Below are 24,131 nucleotides of genomic sequence, written 5' to 3'. Positions count from 1 at the left end.
GAGTGAGTATTTCGAAGGTTTGTTGAATGTGTTTGATGATAGAGTGGCAGATATAGGGTGTTTTGGTCGAGGTGGTGTGCAAAGTGAGAGGGTTAGGGAAAATGATTTGGTAAACAGAGAAGAGGTAGTGAAAGCTCTGCGGAAGATGAAAGCCGGCAAGGCAGCAGGTTTGGATGGTATTGCAGTGGAGTTTATTAAAAAAGGGGGTGACTGTATTGTTGACTGGTTGGTAAGGTTATTTAATGTATGTATGACTCATGGTGAGGTGCCTGAGGATTGGCGGAATGCGTGCATAGTGCCATTGTACAAAGGCAAAGGGGATAAGAGTGAGTGCTCAAATTACAGAGGTATAAGTTTGTTGAGTATTCCTGGTAAATTATATGGGAGGGTATTGATTGAGAGGGTGAAGGCATGTACAGAGCATCAGATTGGGGAAGAGCAGTGTGGTTTCAGAAGTGGTAGAGGATGTGTGGATCAGGTGTTTGCTTTGAAGAATGTATGTGAGAAATACTTAGAAAAGCAAATGGATTTGTATGTAGCATTTATGGATCTGGAGAAGGCATATGATAGAGTTGATAGAGATGCTCTGTGGAAGGTATTAAGAATATATGGTGTGGGAGGAAAGTTGTTAGAAGCAGTGAAAAGTTTTTATCGAGGATGTAAGGCATGTGTACGTGTAGGAAGAGAGGAAAGTGATTGGTTCTCAGTGAATGTAGGTTTGCGGCAGGGGTGTGTGATGTCTCCATGGTTGTTTAATTTGTTTATGGATGGGGTTGTTAGGGAGGTAAATGCAAGAGTTTTGGAAAGAGGGGCAAGTATGAAGTCTGTTGGGGATGAGAGAGCTTGGGAAGTGAGTCAGTTGTTGTTCGCTGATGACACAGCGCTGGTGGCTGATTCATGTGAGAAACTGCAGAAGCTGGTGACTGAGTTTGGAAAAGTGTGTGGAAGAAGAAAGTTAAGAGTAAATGTGAATAAGAGCAAGGTTATTAGGTACAGTAGGGTTGAGGGTCAAGTCAATTGGGAGGTGAGTTTGAATGGAGAAAAACTGGAGGAAGTGAAGTGTTTTAGATATCTGGGAGTGGATCTGGCAGCGGATGGAACCATGGAAGCGGAAGTGGTTCATAGGGTGGGGGAGGGGGCGAAAATCCTGGGGGCCTTGAAAAATGTGTGGAAGTCGAGAACATTATCTCGGAAAGCAAAAATGGGTATGTTTGAAGGAATAGTGGTTCCAACAATGTTGTATGGTTGCGAGGCGTGGGCTATGGATAGAGTTGTGCGCAGGAGGATGGATGTGCTGGAAATGAGATGTTTGAGGACAATGTGGTTTGATCGAGTGAGTAACGTAAGGGTAAGAGAGATGTGTGGAAATAAAAAGAGCGTGGTTGAGAGAGCAGAAGAGGGTGTTTTGAAATGGTTTGGGCACATGGAGAGGATGAGTGAGGAAAGATTGACCAAGAGGATATATGTGTCGGAGGTGGAGGGAACAAGGAGAAGAGGGAGACCAAATTGGAGGTGGAAGGATGGAGTGAAAAAGATTTTGTGTGATCGGGGCCTGAACATGCAGGAGGGTGAAAGGAGGGCAAGGAATAGAGTGAATTGGAGCGATGTGGTATACCGGGGTTGACGTGCTGTCAGTGGATTGAATCAAGGCATGTGAAGCGTCTGGGGTAAACCATGGAAAGCTGTGTAGGTATGTATATTTGCGTGTGTGGACGTATGTATATACATGTGTATGGGGGGGGTTGGGCCATTTCTTTCGTCTGTTTCCTTGCGCTACCTCGCAAACGCGGGAGACAGCGACAAGGTATAAAAAAAAAAAAAAAAAAAAAAAAAAAAAATATATATATATATATATATATACTATATTTAACCGTTGTTTCCCGCGTCAGCAAAGTAGCACCAGGGAACAGATGAAGAATGGCCCATCCACTCATATACACATTTATATACATAAACGCCCATGTACACATACATATCAATACATATCAATAAACAAATTAAACAATCATGGCGACATCACACAACCCTGCCGGAAACCGATACTCTCTGGGAACCACTCACTCTCCTCTCTTCCAACTGTTGGTAAAAACTTTTCATTGCTTCAAACAACTTACCTCCCACACTCGTAAAACCTTCTACAAAGCATCTCCATCAACCCTATCATATGCCTTCTCCATCATATGCCTTCTCCAGATCCATAGATGCTACATAAAAATCCATCTGCTTTATATATATATATATATATATATATATATATATATATATATATATATATATATATATATATATATATATTGGAAAGGATCACAATTTTGCGCGTGATCAAGTATATTCCTATGGGTCCACAAGGAAAATGAAACATGATAAGTTCCTAAGTGCACTTTCGCGTAATAATCATATCATCAGGGGAGACACAAAAGAGAAATATAAGTCAGTTGATATACTACGAAGAGTCCTTGCTAAGTCTCTTCGTTGTATATCAACTGACTGTTATATTTCTCTCTTGTGTCTCCCCTGATGATGTGATTATTACACGAAAGTGCACTTGGGAACTTATCTTATTTCATTTCCCCGTGGACTCATAGGAATATATATTTTATCATTTATTCATTATCTTATACTTTGTCGCTGTCTCCCGCGTTAGCGAGGTAGCGCAAGGAAACACGAAAGAATGGCCCAGCCCACCCACATATACTCAATACCTTCCATAGAGCATCTCTATCAACTCTATCAAATGCCTTCTCCATTTGTTTTTCTATTTCTCACATACATTCTTCACAGCAAACACCTGATCCACACTGCTCTTCCCCAATCCTTTCAATCAATACCCTCCCATAATATTTCCCAGGAATACTCAACAAACTTATACCTCTGTAATTTGAACAATCACCTTTATCCCCTTTGCCTTTGTACAATGGCACCTATACATGCATTCCGCTAATCCTCAGGCACTTCACCATGAGCCATACATACACCAACCAGTCAACAACACTGCAATACCATCCAAACCCATCGCCTTCCCGGCTTTCATCTTTCACAAAGTTTTCACTGCCTCTTCTCTGTTTACCAAACCGTTCTCACACCATCTCAACCAAAACAACCTATATTTGCCACTCTATTATCTAACACATTCAACAACCCTTCAAAATACTCACAATACTGCACTATTTTCCTTCTACTTGTTATTACCTCCCCATTAGCCCCCTTCACCGATGTTCCCATTGTCTTGTCTTACACACTTTATCTACCTCCTTCCAAAAATCTCTTTATTCTCCCTAAAATTTGATGCGACTCTCTCACCCCAACTCTCATTTGCCCTCTTGCACCTTTCTCTTGACCTCCTGCCTCTTTCTTTTATACATCCCCCAGTCATTTGCACTATTTCCCTGCAAAAATCGTTCAAATGCCACTCTCTTCTCTTCCACTAATAATTTTACTTCATTCCACCACTCACTACCCTCTCTAATCTGCCCACCTCCCACGCGTCTCATGCCACAAGCATCTTTTGCGCAAGCCATCACTGCTTCCCAAAATGCATCCCATTCCTGCCCTACTCCCATTACGTCCTGCACTCAGTTTCTCCGAGATCTTCCTCACACAAGTCTCCTTCCCAAGCTCACTTACTTTCACCACTCTCTTCACCCCAACATTCTCTCTTATTTGCTGAAAGCCTCTACAAATCTTCATCTTCGCCTCCAAAAGATCATGATCAGACATCCTTCCAGTTGCACCTCTCAGCACATTAACATCCAAAAGTCTCTCTTTCACGTACCTATTAATTAAACATAATCTCTCGTTTTAAATCACGTATTCCCAATCACAAGTCCTTTTTCAGCACACAAATCTACAAGCTCCTCACCATTTCCTTATACAACACTGAACACCACATGGACACCAATTATTCCCTCAACTGCCACATTACTCACCTTTGCATTTAAATCGCCCATCACCATAACCGGTCTCGTGCATCAAAACTACTAACACTCTCACTCAGCTGCTCCCAAAACACTTGCCTCTCATGATCTTTCTTCTCATGCCCAGGTGCATAGGCCCCAATAATCACCCATCTCTCTCCATCCACTTTCAGTTTTACCTATATCAATCTAGAGTTTATTTCCATACACTCTATCACATACTCCCACAATTCTTGTTTCAGTAGTGCTACTCCTTCCTTTGCACTTATCCTCTCACCAAACCCTGACTTTACTCCTGCATATATATATATATATATATATATATATATATATATATATATATATATATATATATATATATATATATATATATATATATCCCTGGGGATAGGGGAGAAAGAATACTTCCCACGCATTCCTCACGTGTCGTAGAAAGCGACTAAAGGGGACGGGAGCGGGGGGCTAGAAACCCTCCCCTCCTTGTATTTTAACTTTCTAAAATGGGAAACAGAAGGAGTAACGCGGGGAGTGCTCATCCTCCTCGAACGCTCAGATTGGGGTGTCTAAATGTGTGTGGATGTAACGAAGATGAGAAAAAAGGAGAGATAGGTAGTATGTTTGAGGAAAGGAACCTGGATGTTTTGGCTCTGTGTGAAACGAAGCTCAAGGGTAAAGGGAATGTCTTGGGAGTAAAGTCAGGGGTTAGTGAGAGGACAAGAGAAAGGGAAGGAGTAGCACTACTGAAACAGGAGTGCTGGGAGTATGTGATAGAGTGTAAGAAAGTAAACTCTACATTGATATGGATAAAACTGAAAGCTGATGGAGAGAGGTGGGTGATTATTGGTGCATATGCAACTGGGCATGAGAAGAAAGATCATGAGAGGCAAGTGTTTTGGAAGCAGCTGAATGAGTGTGTTAGTGGTTTTGATGCACGAGACCGGGTTATAGTGATGGGTGATTTGAATGCAAAGGCGAGTAATGTGGCAGTTGAGGGAATAATGGGTATACATGGGGTGTTCAGTGTTGTAAATGGAAATGGTGAAGAGCTTGTAGATTTATGTGCTGAAAAAGGACTGGTGATTAGGAATACCTGGTTTAAAAAGAGAGATATACATAGGTATACGTAGGAGAGATGACCAGAGAGCGTTATTGGATTACGTATTAATTGATAGGCGCGCGAAATAGAGACTTTAGGATGTTAATGTGCTGAGAGGTGCAACTGGAGGGATCATTATCTTGTGGAGGCGAAGGTGAAGATTTGTAGAGGTTTTCAGAAAAGAAGAGAGAATGTTGGGGTGAAGAGAGTGGTGAGAGTAAGTGAGCTTGGGAAGGAGATTTGTGTGAGGAAGTACCAGGAAAGACTGAGTACAGAATGGAAAAAGGTGAGAACAAAGGATGTAAGGGGAGTGGGGAAGGAATGGGATGCATTTAGGGAAGCAGTGATGGCTTGTGCAAAAGATGCTTGTGGCATGAGAAGCGTGAGAGGTGGGCAGATTAGAAAGGGTAGTGAGTGGTGGGATGAAGAAGTAAGATTATTAGTGAAAGAGAAGAGAGAGGCATTTGGACGATGTTTGCAGGGAAATAATGCAAACGAGTGGGAGATGTATAAAAGAAAGAGGCAAGAGGTCAAGAGAAAGGTGCAAGAGGAGAAAAAAAGGGCAAATGAGAGTTGGGGTGAGAGAGTATCATTAAATTCTAGGGAGAATAAAAAGATGTTTTGGAATGAGGTAAATAAAGTGCGTAAGACAAGGGAACAAATGGGAACTTCAGTGAAGGGGGCTAATGGGGAGGTGATAACAAGTAGTGGTGATGTGAGAAGGAGATGGAGTGAGTATTTTGAAGGTTTGTTGAATGTGTTTGATGATAGAGTGGCAGATATAGGGTGTTTTGGTCGAGGTGGTGTGCGAAGTGAGAGGGTTAGGGAAAATGATTTGGTACACAGAGAAGAGGTAGTAAAAGCTTTGCGGAAGACGAAAGCCGGCAAGGCAGCGGGTTTGGATGGTAATGCAGTGGAATTTATAAAAAAGGGGGTGACTGTGTTGTTGATTGGTTGGTAAGGTTATTTAATGTATGTATGATTCATGGTGATGTGCCTGAGGATTGGCGGAATGCTTGCATAGTGCCATTGTAGAAAGGCAAAGGGGACAAAGGTGAGTGCTCAAATTACAGAGTTTGTTGAGTATTCCTGGTATATCAGATTGGGGAAGAGCAGTGTGGTTTCAGAAGTGGTAGAGGATGTGTGGATTAGGTGTTTGTATGTGAGAAATACTTAGAAAAGCAAATGGATTTGTAGGTAGCATTTATGGATCTGGGGAAGGTATATGATAGAGTTGATAGAGATACTCTGTGGAAGGTATATGGTGTGGGAGGCAAGTTGTTAGAAGCAGTGAAAAGTTTTTATCGAGGATGTAGGAAGAGAGGAAAGTGATTGGTTCTCAGTGAATGTAGGTTTGGGGCAGGGGTGTGTGATGTCTCCATGGTTGTTTAATTTGTTTATGGATGGGGTTGTTAGGGAGGTGAATGCAAGAGTTTTGGAAAGAGGGGCAAGTATGAAGTCTCTTGTGGATGAGAGAGCTTGGGAAGTGAGTCAGTTATTGTTCGCTGATGATACAGCTGATTCATGTGAAAACTGCAGAAGCTGGTGACTGAGTTTGGTAAAGTGTGTGAAAGAAGAAAGCTGAGAGTAAATGTGAATAAGAGCAAGGTTATTAGGTACAGTAGGGTTGAGGGTTAAGTCAATTGGGAGGTAAGTTTGAATGGAGAAAAACTGGAGGAAGTGAAGTGTTTTAGATATCTGGGATTGGATTTGGCAGCGGATGGAACCATGGAAGCGGAAGCGAATCATAGGGTGGGGGAGGGGGCGAAAATTCTGGGAGCCTTGAGGAATGTGTGGAAGTCGAGAACATTATCTCGGAACGCAAAAATGGGTATGTTTGAAGGAATAGTGGTTCCAACAATGCTGTATGGTTGCCAGGCGTGGGCTATGGATATGTGCGCAGGAGGGTGGATGTGCTGGAAATGAGATGTTTGAGGACAATATGTGGTGTGAGGTGGTTTGATCGAGTAAGTGATAATAGGGTAAGAGAGATGTGTGGAAATAAAAAGAGTGTAGTTGAGAGAGCAGAATAGGGTGTTTTAAATTGGTTTGGTCACATGGAGAAAATGAGTGAGGAAATATTGACCAAGAGGATATATGTGTCAGAGGTGGAGGGAACGAGGAGAATTGGGAGACCAAATTGTAGGTGGAAAGATGGAGTGAAAAAGATTTTGAGTGATCGGGGCCTGAACATGCAGGAGGGTGAAAGGCGTGCAAGGAATAGAGTGAATTGGAACGATGTGGTATACCGCATGTGAAGCGTCTGGGGTAAACCATGGAAAGTTCTGTGGGGCCTGGATGTGGAAAGGGAGCTGTGGTTTCGGTGCATTATTACATGACAGCTGAGTGTGAACGAATGGGGCCTTTGTTTTCTTTTCCTAGCGCTACCTCGCACACATGAGGGGGGAGGGGGTTGTTATTTCATGTGTGGCGAGGTGGCGATGGGAATGAATAAAGGCAGACAGTATGAATTATGTATATGCGTATATATGTATAGGTCTGTGTGTGTATATATATATGTATACATCTTCCGCAAGGCTTTCACTACCTCTATTCTCTTTACCAAACCATTTTCCCTAACCTTCTCACTTCGCACACCTCCGGTGGACGTGTATGTATATACATGTGTATGTGGGTGGGTTGGGCCATTCTTTCGTCTGTTTCCTTGCGCTACCTCGCTAACGCAGGAGACAGCGACAAAGCAAAGCAATATATATATATATATATATATATATATATATATATATATATATATATATATATATATATATATATATATATTCGCCATTTCGCGCGTTAGCGAGGCAGCGTTAAGAACAGAGAAAATACTCACTTGGTCACCTTCTGTGTTCCCTCTTTTAGAAAAGCAAAAACTGGAGGAGAGGGTTTCCAGCCACCCGCCACACACACACACACACACACACACACACACACACATATATATATATATATATATATATATATATATATATATATATATATATATATATATATATATATATATATATATGATCATAATCTTGTGGAGGTGAAGGTCAAGATTTGAAGAGGTTTTCAGAAAAGAGAAAGTTTGGGTGAAGAGAGTGGTGAGAGTATGTGAGCTTGGAAAGGAGGCTCGTGTGAGGAAGTACCAGGAGAGACTGAGTACAGAATGGAAAAAGGTGAGAGCAACTGACGTAAGGGGAGTGGAGGAGGAATGGGATGTATTGCTTGCGCGAAAGATGCTTGTGACATGAGAAAGGTGGGAGGTGGGCAGATTAAATAGGGTAGTGAGTGGTGGGACGAAGAAATAAGAGGCAATTTGGGCGATTTTTGCTGGAAAGTAGTGTGAGTGACTGGTAGATGTATAAAAGAAAGAGGGAGGAGGTCAAGAGAAAAGTGCAAGAGGTGAAAACGAGGGCAAATGAGCGTTGGGGTGAGAGAGTATCATTAAATTTTAGGGAGAATAAAAAGATGTTTTGGAATGAGGTAAATAAAGTCCTAAAAACAAGAACATCGGTTAAGGGGGCAAATGGAAAGATTATAAGAAGTAGTGGTGAAGTGAGTATTTTGAAGGTTTGTTGAATGTATTTGATGATAGAGAGGCAGATATAGGGTGTTTTGGTTGAGGAGGTGTGCGAAGTGAGAAGGTTAGGGAAAATGGTTTGGTAAACTGAAAAGAGGTAGTGAAAGCCTTGCGGAAGATGAAAGCTGGCAGGGAGGCGGGTTTAGATGGTATTGCAGTGGAATGGCATAGTGCCATTGTACAAAGGCAAAGGGGATAAAGGTGAGTGTTCAAATTACAGAGGTATAAGTTTGTTGAGTATTCCTGGAAAATTATATGGGAGGGTATTTATTGAAAGGCATGTACGGAACATCAGATTGGGAAGGGCAGTGTGGTTTAAGAAGTGATACATGTGTGGATCAGGTGTTTGCTTTGAAAAATGTGAGAAATATGTAGAGAAGCATGGAATTGTATGTAGCATTTATGGATCTGGAAAGGCATAGGATAGAGTTAGTAGAGATGCTTTGTGGAAGGTATTAAGAGTATATAATGTGGGAGGTGAGTTGCTAGAAGATGTGAAAAGTTTTTATCAAGGATGTAAGCCATGTGTACGAGCAGGGAGAGAGGAGAGTGATTGGTTCTCAGTGAATGTTGGTTTGCGGCAGGGGTGCGTGATGTCTCCATTGTTCATTAATTTGTTTATGGATGGCGTTGTCATGGAGGTGAATGCAAGAGTTTTGGAGAGAGGTTCAAGTATACAGTCTGTTGTGGATGAGTGGGCTTGGGAAGTGAGTCAATTGATGTTCGCTGATGATACAGCACTAGTGGCTGATTTGGGTGAGAAACTGCAGAAGTTGGTGACTGAGTTTGGTATGGTGTGTGAAAGAAGAACGCTGAGAGTAAACGTGAATAACAGGAGGGTTGAGGAACAATTTAATTGGAAGGTGAGTTTAAATGGAGAAAAACTGGAGGAAGTGAAGTGTTTTAGATATCTGGAAGTCGATTCAGCAGCGGATGAAACTATGGAAGAAGGAAGTAAGTCACAGGGTGAGAGAGGAGGCGAAGGTTCTGGAAGGGTTGAAGAATGTGTGGAAGGCGAGAACGTTATCTCGGAGAGCAGAAATATATATATATATATATATGGTGGCGAGGCGTGGGCTTTGGGTTGTGCGGAGGAGGGTGAATGTGTTGGAAATGAAATGTTTGAGGACAATACGTGGTGTGAGGTGGTTTGATTAAGTAATGAAAGGGTAAGAGAGATGTGTGGTGATAAAAAGAGTGTGGCTGAGAGAGCAGAAGAGGGTGCATTGAAATGGTTTGGTCAAATGGAGAGAATAATTGAGGAAAGATTGACAAAGGTGTCAGAGGATAAGTGGGAGACCAAATTGGAGTGAAAAAGATTTTGAGTGATCGGGGCCTGAACATGCAGGTGGGTGAAAGGTGTGCAAGGAATAGAGTAAATTGGAACGACATGGTATACCGGGGTCGACGTGCTGTCAATGTGAAGGGTATGTGAAGCGCCTAGGGTAAACTATGAATAGTTTTGTAGGGCCTGCAATTGGAAAGGGAGCTGTGGTTTTGGTGCATTATACATGACAGCTAGAGACTGAATGTGAACGAATGTGGCCTTTGTTGTCTTTTCCTAGCGCTACCTCGCGGGGGAGGGGGGTTGCTTTTTTCTTTTTCATGTATGGCGGGGTGGCGACAAGAATGGATGAAGATAGCAAATGTGAATATGTACATGTGTGATGTATGTATGTATATGTATACGTTGAAATGTATAGGTATGTATATGTATGTGTGTGTATATATATATATATATATATATATATATATATATATATATATATATATTATATATATATATATATATATATATATATATATATATATATATATATATATATATATATATTTCTTTTTTTTTTTTTTACTATTTGCCATTTCCCGCGTTAGCGAGGTAGCGTTAAGAACAGAGAACTGGGCCTTAGAGGGAATATCCTCACCTGACCCCCTTCTCTGTTGCTTCTTTTGGAAAATTAAAAAAAAAAAAACAAGAAAGGGGAGGATTTCCAGCCACCCGCTCCCTCCCCTTTTAGTCGCCTTCTACGACACGCAGGGAATACGTGGGAAGTATTCTTTCTCCCCTATTATTCCTGAAGATAGGGGAGAAAGAATAATTCCCATGTATTCCCTGCATGTCGTAGAAGGCGGGGGGCTGGATATCCTCCCCTCTCGTTTTTTTTTTTTTTTTATTTTCCAAAAGAAGGAACAGAGAATTGGGCCAGGTGAGGGTATTTCCCTCAAAGGCCTAGTCCTCTGTTCTTAACGCTACCTCGCTAATGCGGGAAATGGCGAATATATATATATATATATATATATATATATATATATATATATATATATATATATATACATTTTATCTATCTTATCTATATTTATTTTGCTTTGTCGCTGTCTCCCGCGTTTGCGAGGTAGCGATATATATATATATATATATATATATATATATATATATATATATATATATATATATATATATATATATATATATATGGGTGTGTTGGGCCATTCCTTCGTCTGTTTCCTTGCGCTACCTCGTTAACGCGGGAGACAGCGACTAAGCATAATTCTAAAATAAAAATATCTATGTGTGTGTACATATGTGCGCGTATGTATATATACGTGTATATGAGTGGATGGACTGAACCAGGGAATGTGAAGCTTCCGGGAAAAACTGTGAAAAGGCCTGTGGGGCCTGGATGTGGATAGGGTGCTCTGGTTTCGGTGCATTACATATGAGAGTTAGTGAATGAGCGTGACAGGATGTGGCCTTTTTTTGTCTGTCCACTGGCGCTAACTCGCTAACGCGGAAAACGTCGATCAAGTATAACATATATGTACACACACACACACACACATATATATATATATATATATATATATATATATATATATATATATATATATATATATATATATATATATATACGAATAAGGTGCATATGAACGCGCACCTTCATAGAACATACAAACCTCCAACAGCCCTTCAGTAGTTCATACAATACTATCTAACGTCATTTTTCTAAACATGTGGCACGACATGTTTCGTGGAAACAATGCACCTCATCAGGGCCAGTATTTAACAAAGTTATTTAAATCTCAATACTGTTTACTATGTTTGGCCGTAACCGATGTAAAGGGGTCGCGTGGAGAGGGTTGACCTGGGAAGCTGCGTGTGTCTTAAACAACTTTTTTTTTTTTCGTTTGGTCAATTCTCTCATAATGATTTGATTAGTGCTAGGATGGGCTTTAAAATTCCCTGGGCACAAATCAAATTTCTTAGTATTAGCAATCAAGACAGATTCAATGTCGTTGCGTGTGGCATAATCAGCAAAGTGGTATAGAATAACGGGATTTCAAGATTTTTGGGGTGATCATTTTCATGACATTTTTGTGATTATCCCTGTCATGAACGACGGTGCCATGGTCATCCCTGTGTCATGAACGACGGTGCCGTGGTCATCACTGTGTCATGAACGACGGTGCCATGGTCATCACTGTGTCATGAACGACGGTGCCAATAACACCTCTCTGTTACAGTCTGGCCTGTATACAAATATCTTTACATGCCTTGCATTTGATGGCGTAAACACTCCCATTTGTTGCATGATTTGCCCTACTATATATATACATATATATATATATATATATATATATATATATATATATATATATATATAGAGAGAGAGAGAGAGAGAGAGAGAGAGAGAGAGAGAGAGAGAGAGAGAGAGAGAGAGAGAGAGCAGTAAAAGTCCCATTGTACCCAAGATACTCCAACCCTCGCTTTCCCCCTTAATGCCCCTGCAGCAGAGTGAGATGCTCTTTGATGAGACAGCAGCACTCACAGTGACGCAGCCTCGCTCGCCAAAGGCAAGTCTTCACTCAAAGTGCAACTTATAACAGTCGGAGCGTGAAACCCTGGCTCATTATTGTGGCAGTCAGGCAGCCTAATCCCTAGGTTACGGTCCAATCCTATGGATAATCTGTCCTCCTGTTGCACAGATGGACCCCAGGGTTCGATTCTCAGGGTATGGTTGGAAATAGTGTACATCAAATATATGGGGGGGGAGAGAGAGAGAGAGAGAGAGAGAGAGAGAGAGAGAGAGAGAGAGAGAGAGAGAGAGAGTTGGTACTTACAGGAGACAGACGCCCCAGTGTCCCGAGGCCTGCCTGGACGCGACGTCGAACAAGGAGAGCCCCACAAGCGTCACCGTCGGCACCACCGTCAGGGGCGTGATCCAGCGCATTAACAGGCCCATCATACCTGCCACACATCATACTGTTATTATCACCACCAAATCTGCCACACATCATACTGTTATTATCACCACCACACCTGCCACACATCATACTGTTATTATCACCACCAAATCTGCCACACATCATACTGTTATTATCACCACCACACCTGCCACACATCATACTGTTATTATCACCACCACATCTGCCACACATCATACTGTTATTATCACCACCACACCTGCCACACATCATACTGTTATTATCACCACCACATCTGCCACACATCATACTGTTATTATCACCATCACATCTGCCACACATCATACTGTTATTATCACCACCACATCTGCCACACATCATACTGTTATTATCACCACCAAATCTGCCACACATCATACTGTTATTATCACCACCACACCTGCCACACATCATACTGTTATTATCACCACCACATCTGCCACACATCATACTGTTATCATCACCACCACACCTGCCACACATCATACTGTTACTAACACCACCACACCTGCCACACATCATACTGTTATTATCACCATCACATCTGCCACACATCATACTGTTATTATCACCACCACACCTGCCACACATCATACTGTTATCACCACCACACCTGCCACACATCATACTGTTATTATCACCACCACACCTGCCACACATACTGTTATTATCACCACCACATCTGCCACACATCATACTGTTGTTATCACCACCACACCTGCCACACATCATACTGTTATTATCACTACCAAATCTGCCACACATCATACTGTTATTATCACTACCACACATCATACTGTTATTATCACCACCACATCTGCCACACATCATACTGTTATCATCACCACCACATCTGCCACACATCATACTGTTATTATCACCACCACACCTGCCACACATCACACTGTTATTATCACTACCACATCTGCCACACATCATACTGTTATCATCACCACCACATCTGCCACACATCACTGTTATCATCACCACATCTGCCACACATACTGTTATTATCACCACCACATCTGCCACACATCATACTGTTATTATCACCACCACACCTGCCACACATCACACTGTTATTATCACTACCACATCTGCCACACATCATACTGTTATTATCACTACCACATCTGCCACACATCACACTATTATTATCAACACCACATCTGCCACACATCACACTGTTATCATCACCACCACACATCACTGTTATCATCACCACATCTGCCATACATCATACTGTTATTATCACCACCACATCTGCCACACATCACAGTTATTATCACCACCACATCTGCCACACATCAGTTATTATCACCACCACATCTGCCACACATCAGTTATTATCACCACCACATCTGCCACACATCATACTCTTATCATCACCACATCTGCCACACATCATACTGTTATTATCACCACCACATCTGCCACACATCACTGTTATTATCACCACCACATCTGCCACACATCACCCTGTTATTATCACTACCACATCTGCCACACATCACACTATTATTATCAACACCACATCTGCCACACATCACACTGTTATCATCATCACCACCACATCTGCCACACATCACACTGTTATTATCACCACCACATCTGCCACACATCACACTGTTATTATCACCACTAACACCTATCACACACCAAAATGTTAAAATCAACACCACACCTGCCAAACAAAACACTGTTATCATCACCACCACACCTGCCACACACCGCACTGCCATTATCACCACCACACCAACCACACACCACCTTGCTATTGTCACCACCACGCCTGCCACACACCACACTGTTATTGTCACCACCACATCTGGAACATATCACACAGTTATCATCACCAACAAATGGTGTCATCATCACCACCACTCGTGGCACACATCACACTGTTAATATCAAAACCATACCTGCCACACATCACATTGTTAATGTCACCATCGCACCTGCAAGACACCACACTGTTATCGTCACCACCACATCTGCCATACACCACTGCTATTGTCACCACCACATCTGCCACACAGCAAATTACTATTATCACCACCACACATCACATTATTATCACCACTATACCTGCCACACATCAGTTATTACCATCACCACACCTGCCACATATCACACTTATTATCACTAACACACCTGTCATACACCACATTGTTACCATGACCACCGCACCAGCTACATGTCACACTGTTATTAACACCAGCATACCTCTCACATATCACACTGCTATCATTACCACACCTGCCACATGTCACAATCACCACCACACCTGCCATACACCAAAGTTATTATCACCATGGCACATCAGAGTAATCACCACCACCATACCTACTACATATTAGTTATCATCATCAACACACCTACCACACACCACGCTGTTACTGTCATCACTACACTTGCCTCATACCACACTTATTGTCACCACCACACCTGCCACACACCATGTTACCACCATACCTGCCACACATCACAGTTATTGTCACTACCACACATCACACTGTTATTGTCACCATCATACCTACCACACACCACAGATATTGTCACCAAACCTGCCACACACCACACTCATTATCACCACCACATTCTGCCACACATCACACTTATCACCACCAGACCTGAAACATCAAACTGTTATCATCACCACGACACCTACCACACACCACACTCCAGCTGTCAGCACCACTCCCGCCAAAAATGTTATCACCACAACAACTGCCACATACCAAACTCATTATCACCACCAAACTTGCCATATTTCAGTTATCATTACCACAACATGTGATACACATGTATCACTATTTATCACCTATTTGTCACTATTTATCACCTCCACAACTGCAACATATCAGATATTATCACTACCACATCTTCCACACACCACACAGTAATCATCACCACCAAACACCTCCCACACGTAAGTTATCATTACACCACACCTGCCACACACCACATTGTTATTGTCATCACAAAACTTGTAACACACAACATCATTATTGTCACTACCACATATGCCACACACCACACTGTTATTGTCATCATCACATCTGTCCCACTGTTATTGTTACCATCACACCTATCACACATCACTGTTATTATCACCACCACACCCTGCCAAGCATCGCACTGTTCATATCACCAACAGAACTGAAAATATCACACTGTCATCATCACCACAACTACCACACACCACAAACTAGCTGTCAGCACCACACCTGCCACACAACACGTTTATTATCACCACCAAACCTGCCAAAAAACACCTGTTTTTATGTATGTATGTATGGACATCACAGTTATCATCACCACACCTGCCACATATAACTGTCATTATCAACACCACACCTTCCACACATCAGTTATTATCACCACGACAACACATCACACTGTTCTTATCACCACCACACCTTCCACACACCACACGGTAATTATCACCACAACACCTGCTACAAATCATAGTTATTGTCACCATCTCACCACCACACCTTCCCCACACCACATTGTTATTGTCACCACCATACCTGCCACACACCCCACTGTTACTGTCATCATTACACACGCCACATACCACACTGTTATGATCACTACCACACCTGCAACACACCATACTGTCACACTTGCCACACACCACTCTTTTATTGTGACCATCACACCTGCCACACATCACACTGTTATTATCACCATTACACACCTCACTATTATCATCACCACCACACCTGCCACACAACACTTATCATCACCACCACACCTGCCAACAATCTTAGTTATTACCACAACCACACCTGCCACATATCACATTGAAATCATCACGAACACACCTCTAACACAAAACTGTTATCATCATCACAACATCTACCACATATCACAATGTTATTAACACCACCACACCTGCCACATATCAGAAGGCTATCATCACCACACCTACCACAAATAATACGATCATTATCACCACCACACCTGCCACACACGACACTGCCATTATCACCACCCCACACCAAACCTGCTACATATCACACAGCTATTATCACCAACACACCTGCCACACACCACGCTGTTACTGTCAACACTACAAATCCCACACACCAGTCATTGTCACTACCACACCTGTCACACACACCACAATTACTATCACCACCATATCTGCCACACATCACACAGTTATTATCACTACCACACATGCCACGCACCACAGTTATTATCATCACCACACATCACACTATCATTGTCACAATCACACCTGCCACACACCACACAGCTATTATCACCATCATACCTTGCGGAACATCACATTGTTCTTATCACCAACAGAAGTGAAATAGAAGTTATTATCACCAACACACCTACCACACACCACTCTGTCACTGTCATCACTACAACTTCCTCATACCACACTTATTGTCACACACCACACTCTAGCCGACAGCACCACACCTACCACACGTCACACTATCATTATCACCACCACACGTGCCACACACCAAACCTGCCATTTATAAGTTATCATCAAAACACCTGCTAAATCAGTTATTATCAACACCAAACCTATATCACACTGTCATTATCACCATCACATCTGCAACGCATCACACTTATCATCACCACCACACCTCCCAGACACCACACTTATCACCACCACACAACAAACTCTTACTGTCTCCTTCACACTTGTCACCGTACGGTTACTATCGCCTTCACATACCACACTATCATCACCACCACACCTTCCACACATCAGATATTATCACCACCACACCTGCATTTCACATTATCACCACCACAACTACAACATATCACATTATCACCACCACACCTGCCACACATCACAGCTATTACCACCACCACAACTGCCACATATACCTATTATGACCAACACACCTACCACACATCACACTAATTAACACCAACATACCTGCCACATATCACACTGCTATCATCACCACACCTGCCACATAACATAATACTATCACCACCACACCTGCCACACACCAGTTATTATCACCACAGCACACCAGTTATCAACACCGTACCTGCTATATATTGGTTATTATCACCAACACACCTGCCACACACCACGGTTATTTTCAACACCACACCAACCACACTGTTATTGTCATCTGCTACACATAACACTGTTAATGTCACCACCATACCTGCCAAACACCTGTTATTGTCATCACCACACCTGCCACACACCACACTGATATTGTAACCATTACACCACACTAATTATCACCACCACATCCTGCCACACATCACATTGTTCTCATCACCACCAGATCTGAAACACATTAAACTTATCATCACGACACTTACCACACACCACACTCTAGCTGTCAGCAACACCTGCCACACATCACACAGTTATTATCACCACCATAACTGCCACATACCATACTGTTATTATCACCACCAAACCTGCCATACATTACAATAATTATCACAACAACACCTGATACATATCACACCGTTATTATCAACACCACACCTTCCACACATCAGTTATTATCACCACCAAACCGCCCACACCACACAGTAATTATCACCACCAAACACCTACCATACAAAAGTTTTTATAACCACAACACCTGCCACACACTACAATGTCATTGTCACCACAACACCTGTAACACACAACACTGTTATTGTTACCATCACACCTGCCACACACCATTGATATTATCACCACCACACCTGCCATTAATAAGTTATCACCAAAACACCTGCTAAATCAGCTATTATCGACACCACACCTTCCACATATCACACTGTTATTATCACTATCACACCTGCAATACATCACAGTTATTATTACCACCACACATCCCAGGCACCACACATATCACCATCACACATCATACTCTTACTGTCATCTTCACACTTATCACCATACGGTTACTATCACCATCACACACCACACTATCATCACACCGTCCACACATCAGATATTATCACCACCACACCTACAACATATCACATCATTATCACCACCACACATCAATGTTATTACCACCACCACAACTGCCACATATCACACCTGGCTCTCCTCTGTTACTATCACCACCACACCTGCCATACATCACACTAATTAACTCCAACATGCCTGCCACATATCACAATATCATCACCACCATACCTGCCACACACCATTTATTATCATCAAAGCACACCAATTATCAACACCATACCTACTACATATATTATCACCAACACACCTGCCACACACCACGGTTATTTTCAACACCACACTTGCTTCATACCACACTGTTATTGTCACCACCACACCTGCAACACATAACACTGTTAATGTCACCACCATACCTGCCACACATCACAGTTATTGTCACAACAACATGCCACACACCAAACTGATGTCAACGTCATACTTACCACACAAAACACTTATTATCACCCCCACATCCTGCCACACATCACACTGTTCTTATCACCACCAGACCTGAAACACATCAAACTTATTATCACCCCGACAACTACCACACACCACACTCTAGCTGTCAGCACCACACCTGCCACACATCACCACAACAGCCACATACCACACTGTTATCACCACCAAACCTGCCATACATTACAATTATTATCACAACAATACCTGATACATATCAACACCACACCTTTAACACATCACACACACAGTTACTATCACCACCACACCTGGAACACATCACTTATTATCACCACAGCCCCCCTCACACCACACAGTAATCATCACCACCAAACACCTGCCATACATAAGTTTTAATGACCACCACACCTGCCACACAACACAATGTTATTGTCACCACAACACCTACAACACAAAACACTGTTATTGTCACCACCACACCTGCCACATATCAGACTGTTATTGTCAACACCACACCTGCCACACATCACACTGACATTATCATCACCACACCTACCACATATCACATTGTTATCGTCACCGCCACACCACCCACACACCAAACAGTTACTGTCACTACCACACCTGCCACACAAAACAGTTATTGTCACCACCACACCTACCACATATCAAAATGTTATGATCACCACCGCACCTGCCACACATGACACTCTTATTATCACCACCACACCCTGCCACACATCACACTGTTCTTATCATCACCACACCTGCCACACAACACACTGTTATTGTCACCACCACACATGCCACACACACTGTTATTATCACCATCACACATGCCACACACCACAATGTTATCATCATCAACACAACTGCCACATATCAGTTATTATCACTACCACACCTGCCAAACACCACACTGTTATTGGTAACATTACAAATGCCACACATCACAATGTTATTGTCACGACCACATCCGCCACACAATACACCACACCTGCCACACACCATAATGTTATCACCAACACACCTGCCACTGTTCATATCACCACAACACTTGCCAAATATCACACATATTATCAACACCACATATCACACTTATTACCACCACTGTCATTACCACCATCACACCAGCCACACACCACAATGTCATTATCACCATCACACACACCTGCCACACATCACATTATCATCACCATCACATCTGCAACACAAACATTGTTATTGTTACCATCCAACCTGCCACACACCACACAACTACTGTCACTACCACATCTACCACAACCCACACTGTTATTGTCACAACCATACCTGCCACACACTCCACTGTTATTGTCACCACCACATCTGCCACACACCACACGACCATTGTCACCATTACACTTCCCATGCACCACACTGACATTGTCATCACCACACCTGCAACAAACCAGTTATCATCACCATCACTATAATCGCCACCATACCCTACCATACATCACACTCATTATTACCACCACACCTACCACATATCACTTATTATCACCACCACTCGCCACACATCACAGTTATTAACACCACCACACTGCCACGTATCACACTTATTATCACCACCAAATCTGCAACACTTATTATCAGCACCACACCACACTGTCTTTATCACCAACATACCTGCCACACGCTACGCTCTCATTGTCACCACACCTGCCACACAACATACTGCTATTGTTACCACCACACCATCCACACACCACACAGTTATTGTCTCTACCACACCTGCCACAAAAAACACTGTTATTGTTACCACCAGACCTGCCATATATCAAAATGTTATGATCACCACCACACCTGCCTTACACCACTGTTATTATCACTATCACACCCTGCAACACATCACACTGTTCTTATTACCACCACACCTGCCACACAGCACACTGCTATTGGCACCACCACACCTGCCACACTGCTATTGTCACCAACACACGTGTCACATACCACAATGTCACCACAAAATCAATAATTTTCACTATCACACATGCTAGACACCACATTGTCATTGTCAACATCACAACTGCCACATACCACACTTATCACCACCACACATGACACACACAACACCGTTACTATCACGACCACACCTGCTACACAGCACACTGTTATTGTCACCAGTACACACACACACCATGAAGTGTTAAAAGTGTTAAAACCACCACAACACTTGCCACATATCACACATATCATCAACACCAGACTTGCCACATATCACAATTTTTTTACCATTACACCTGCAACATCACATTGTTATTATCACCACTAAACCAGCAACAAACCACATTGTTATTGTCATCACTTAACCTAACCCGCCACACAGTTATCACCACCAAATCTGAAACACAAAACATTGTTATTGTCACCACCACACCTGCCACTTACCACACTGTTATTGTTACCGCCACAACTGCCACACACCACGATGTCATTGTCACCACCACAGCTGTCACACATCAAACTCTAATTGTCACCACCACAGCTGTCACACATCAAACTCTAATTGTCACCACTACACCAGCCACACATCAAACTCTAATTGTCACCACTACACCAGCCACACATCACAATTATCATCACCACCACATCTGCCACACACCACACATATTATGACCACCACACTTGCCACACATCACAGTTATGATCACCACAACACCTAAAACATTACACTTATCATCACCACCATACCCATCCAACATCACAGATATCATCATCACCACAACAGCCACACACCACTGTTATCATCACTACGACACATCTGCCACATATCGCACTGTTATTACCAATACCACTTCTGGCACGCCAAAGCAATCATATATCACTGTCACCACTAAACCTGCCACACACCACAGTTATTGTTACCACCACACCTGCCACACCATACTTCTACAATAACAACTACACCTGCCACATATCACATTTATCGTCAACGCCACACCTTCCAGACACCACAGTGTCATTGTCATCACCATACCTGCCACACATGACACTGTTATTGTCACCACCACACCTGCCACACACCACACTTATTCTCACCACCACACCTGCAACACAACAGTGTTATTGTCAGTACCACACCGGCCACACACTACACGTATCGTCACAACCAAACCTGTCATACCCCACAATATAACTGTCACCACGAGACCTGCCACACACCACACTGTTATTGTCACCACCACACCTGCGACTTACCACACTTATTGTCACCACAACACCTGCCACACTCCACACTGTTATTGTCATCACCACACGTGTCATATACCACTGTCATATCACCACACGTGTCATATACCACCACACTTGCTGAGTCCACCTCACCACACTTTTATTGTCACAATCACACTTGCCACACACTACACTGACATTATTACCACCAAACCTGCCACACATCACACTGTCATTGTTACCAACACAACTACCACAAACCACACTTATTATCACCATCAAAACGGCAACACATCACACAAAATAGCACCAATACATCTGCTACACACCACATTGTTATTATCGCATCGAGATCTGCAACACATATCACTGTTATCATCACCTCCACACACCTCAATGTTATTGTCACCACCACTCCTGTCACACACCACATTGTTATTTTCAACAACACACATGCCAAACATCACACGTGCCACACAACATCCTATTATTGTCACCACCAATTCTACCACACACCACACTTATTGTGACCACCTCTCTTGCCACACACCATTTATTGGTAACACCACACACTACACTGTTACTGTCTCCACCACACCTGCCACACACCAAACTGTTATTGTCACCATCACACCTACCACACATCACACTGTTATTGTCATCACCACACTCGCACCTATCCTCACCGTTATCATCAGTACCACACCTCGCACACATTAAACTGTTATTATGACCACCATACTTGCCACACACCACACGTAATTATCACCACCACACTCGCCACATATCACTCTTATCATCACCACTATACATGCCAAATATCATACTTTCATTATCACCACCACACCCTGACAAACATCACACTTATTACTCCCACCCTACCTGCCACACATCAAACTTACTTTCACCACCACACTTGCCATTCATCACACTGTTATTGTACCATCACACCTGCCACATATCACACTGCTCTTGTCATCATCACACCTGCTACACACCGCACTGTCATTATCATCAATACCTGCGACACACCGTATTGCTATTTTCACTATCATACCTGCCAAACATCACACTCTTACTATCATCACCACACGTGCCACACACCCTATGATTATCACCACCATTCTTGCCACATACCACAGTTATTGCTATCACCACGCCTGTCACACACCACACTGTTATTGTTACTACCACAACTGCCTCACATTACACTGTTATTGTCACCACTACACCTGCCACACAGCACACTGTTATTTTCATCACCACACTTGTCATGCACAACCCGTTATTGTCTCCGCCACACGTGCCACACATCACACTGTTATTGCCACAATCACACCAGCGACACACTACACTGTCATTATTACCACCAAACCTGCCACACACCACAATCTTATTGTCACCACCACACCTGCCACACACCAAACTGTTATCATCACCACCAAAACGGCCACACATAATAATAAATAGCACCAATACACCCATCTCACACCATATTGTTATTATCACATCGAAATCCAACACACATATCACTGTTATCATCACCACCACACCTGCCACATACCTCAATGTTATTGTCACCACCACACCTGCCACACACTACAATGTTATTTTCCCCAACATACCTGCCAAATATCACACGTGCTACACAACACCCTGTTATTGTCACCACCACTCTTGCCACACATCACAGTTATTCCTATCATCACACCTGCCACATACCACACTGACATTACCACC

At 42.7% G+C, this 24,131-nt stretch overlaps 1 protein-coding gene across 3 annotated transcripts in view; it reads right to left on the bottom strand.

The window, feature by feature from the left end:
• LOC139760411 (solute carrier family 23 member 2-like) overlaps positions 1-24,131 on the bottom strand; it is a 107,831-nt gene that overhangs the window by 26,796 nt on the left and 56,904 nt on the right. For all 3 annotated transcript variants that reach the window (XR_011715336.1, XM_071683579.1, XM_071683581.1), the window contains exon 5: positions 12,695-12,821. Coding sequence is in view for 2 of the 3 variants with exons in the window: in XM_071683579.1 (XP_071539680.1) it covers positions 12,695-12,821 (127 nt within the window). In the remaining variant the exon portion in view is untranslated. The remainder of the gene's footprint in view (positions 1-12,694; positions 12,822-24,131) is intronic.

This window comes from Panulirus ornatus, chromosome 36 (assembly GCF_036320965.1).
Source record: "Panulirus ornatus isolate Po-2019 chromosome 36, ASM3632096v1, whole genome shotgun sequence".
Classification (NCBI taxonomy): Eukaryota; Metazoa; Arthropoda; class Malacostraca; order Decapoda; family Palinuridae; genus Panulirus; species Panulirus ornatus.
Note: the sequence above shows the minus strand (reverse complement) of the source record. Positions and strands in the feature narration are given on the sequence as shown.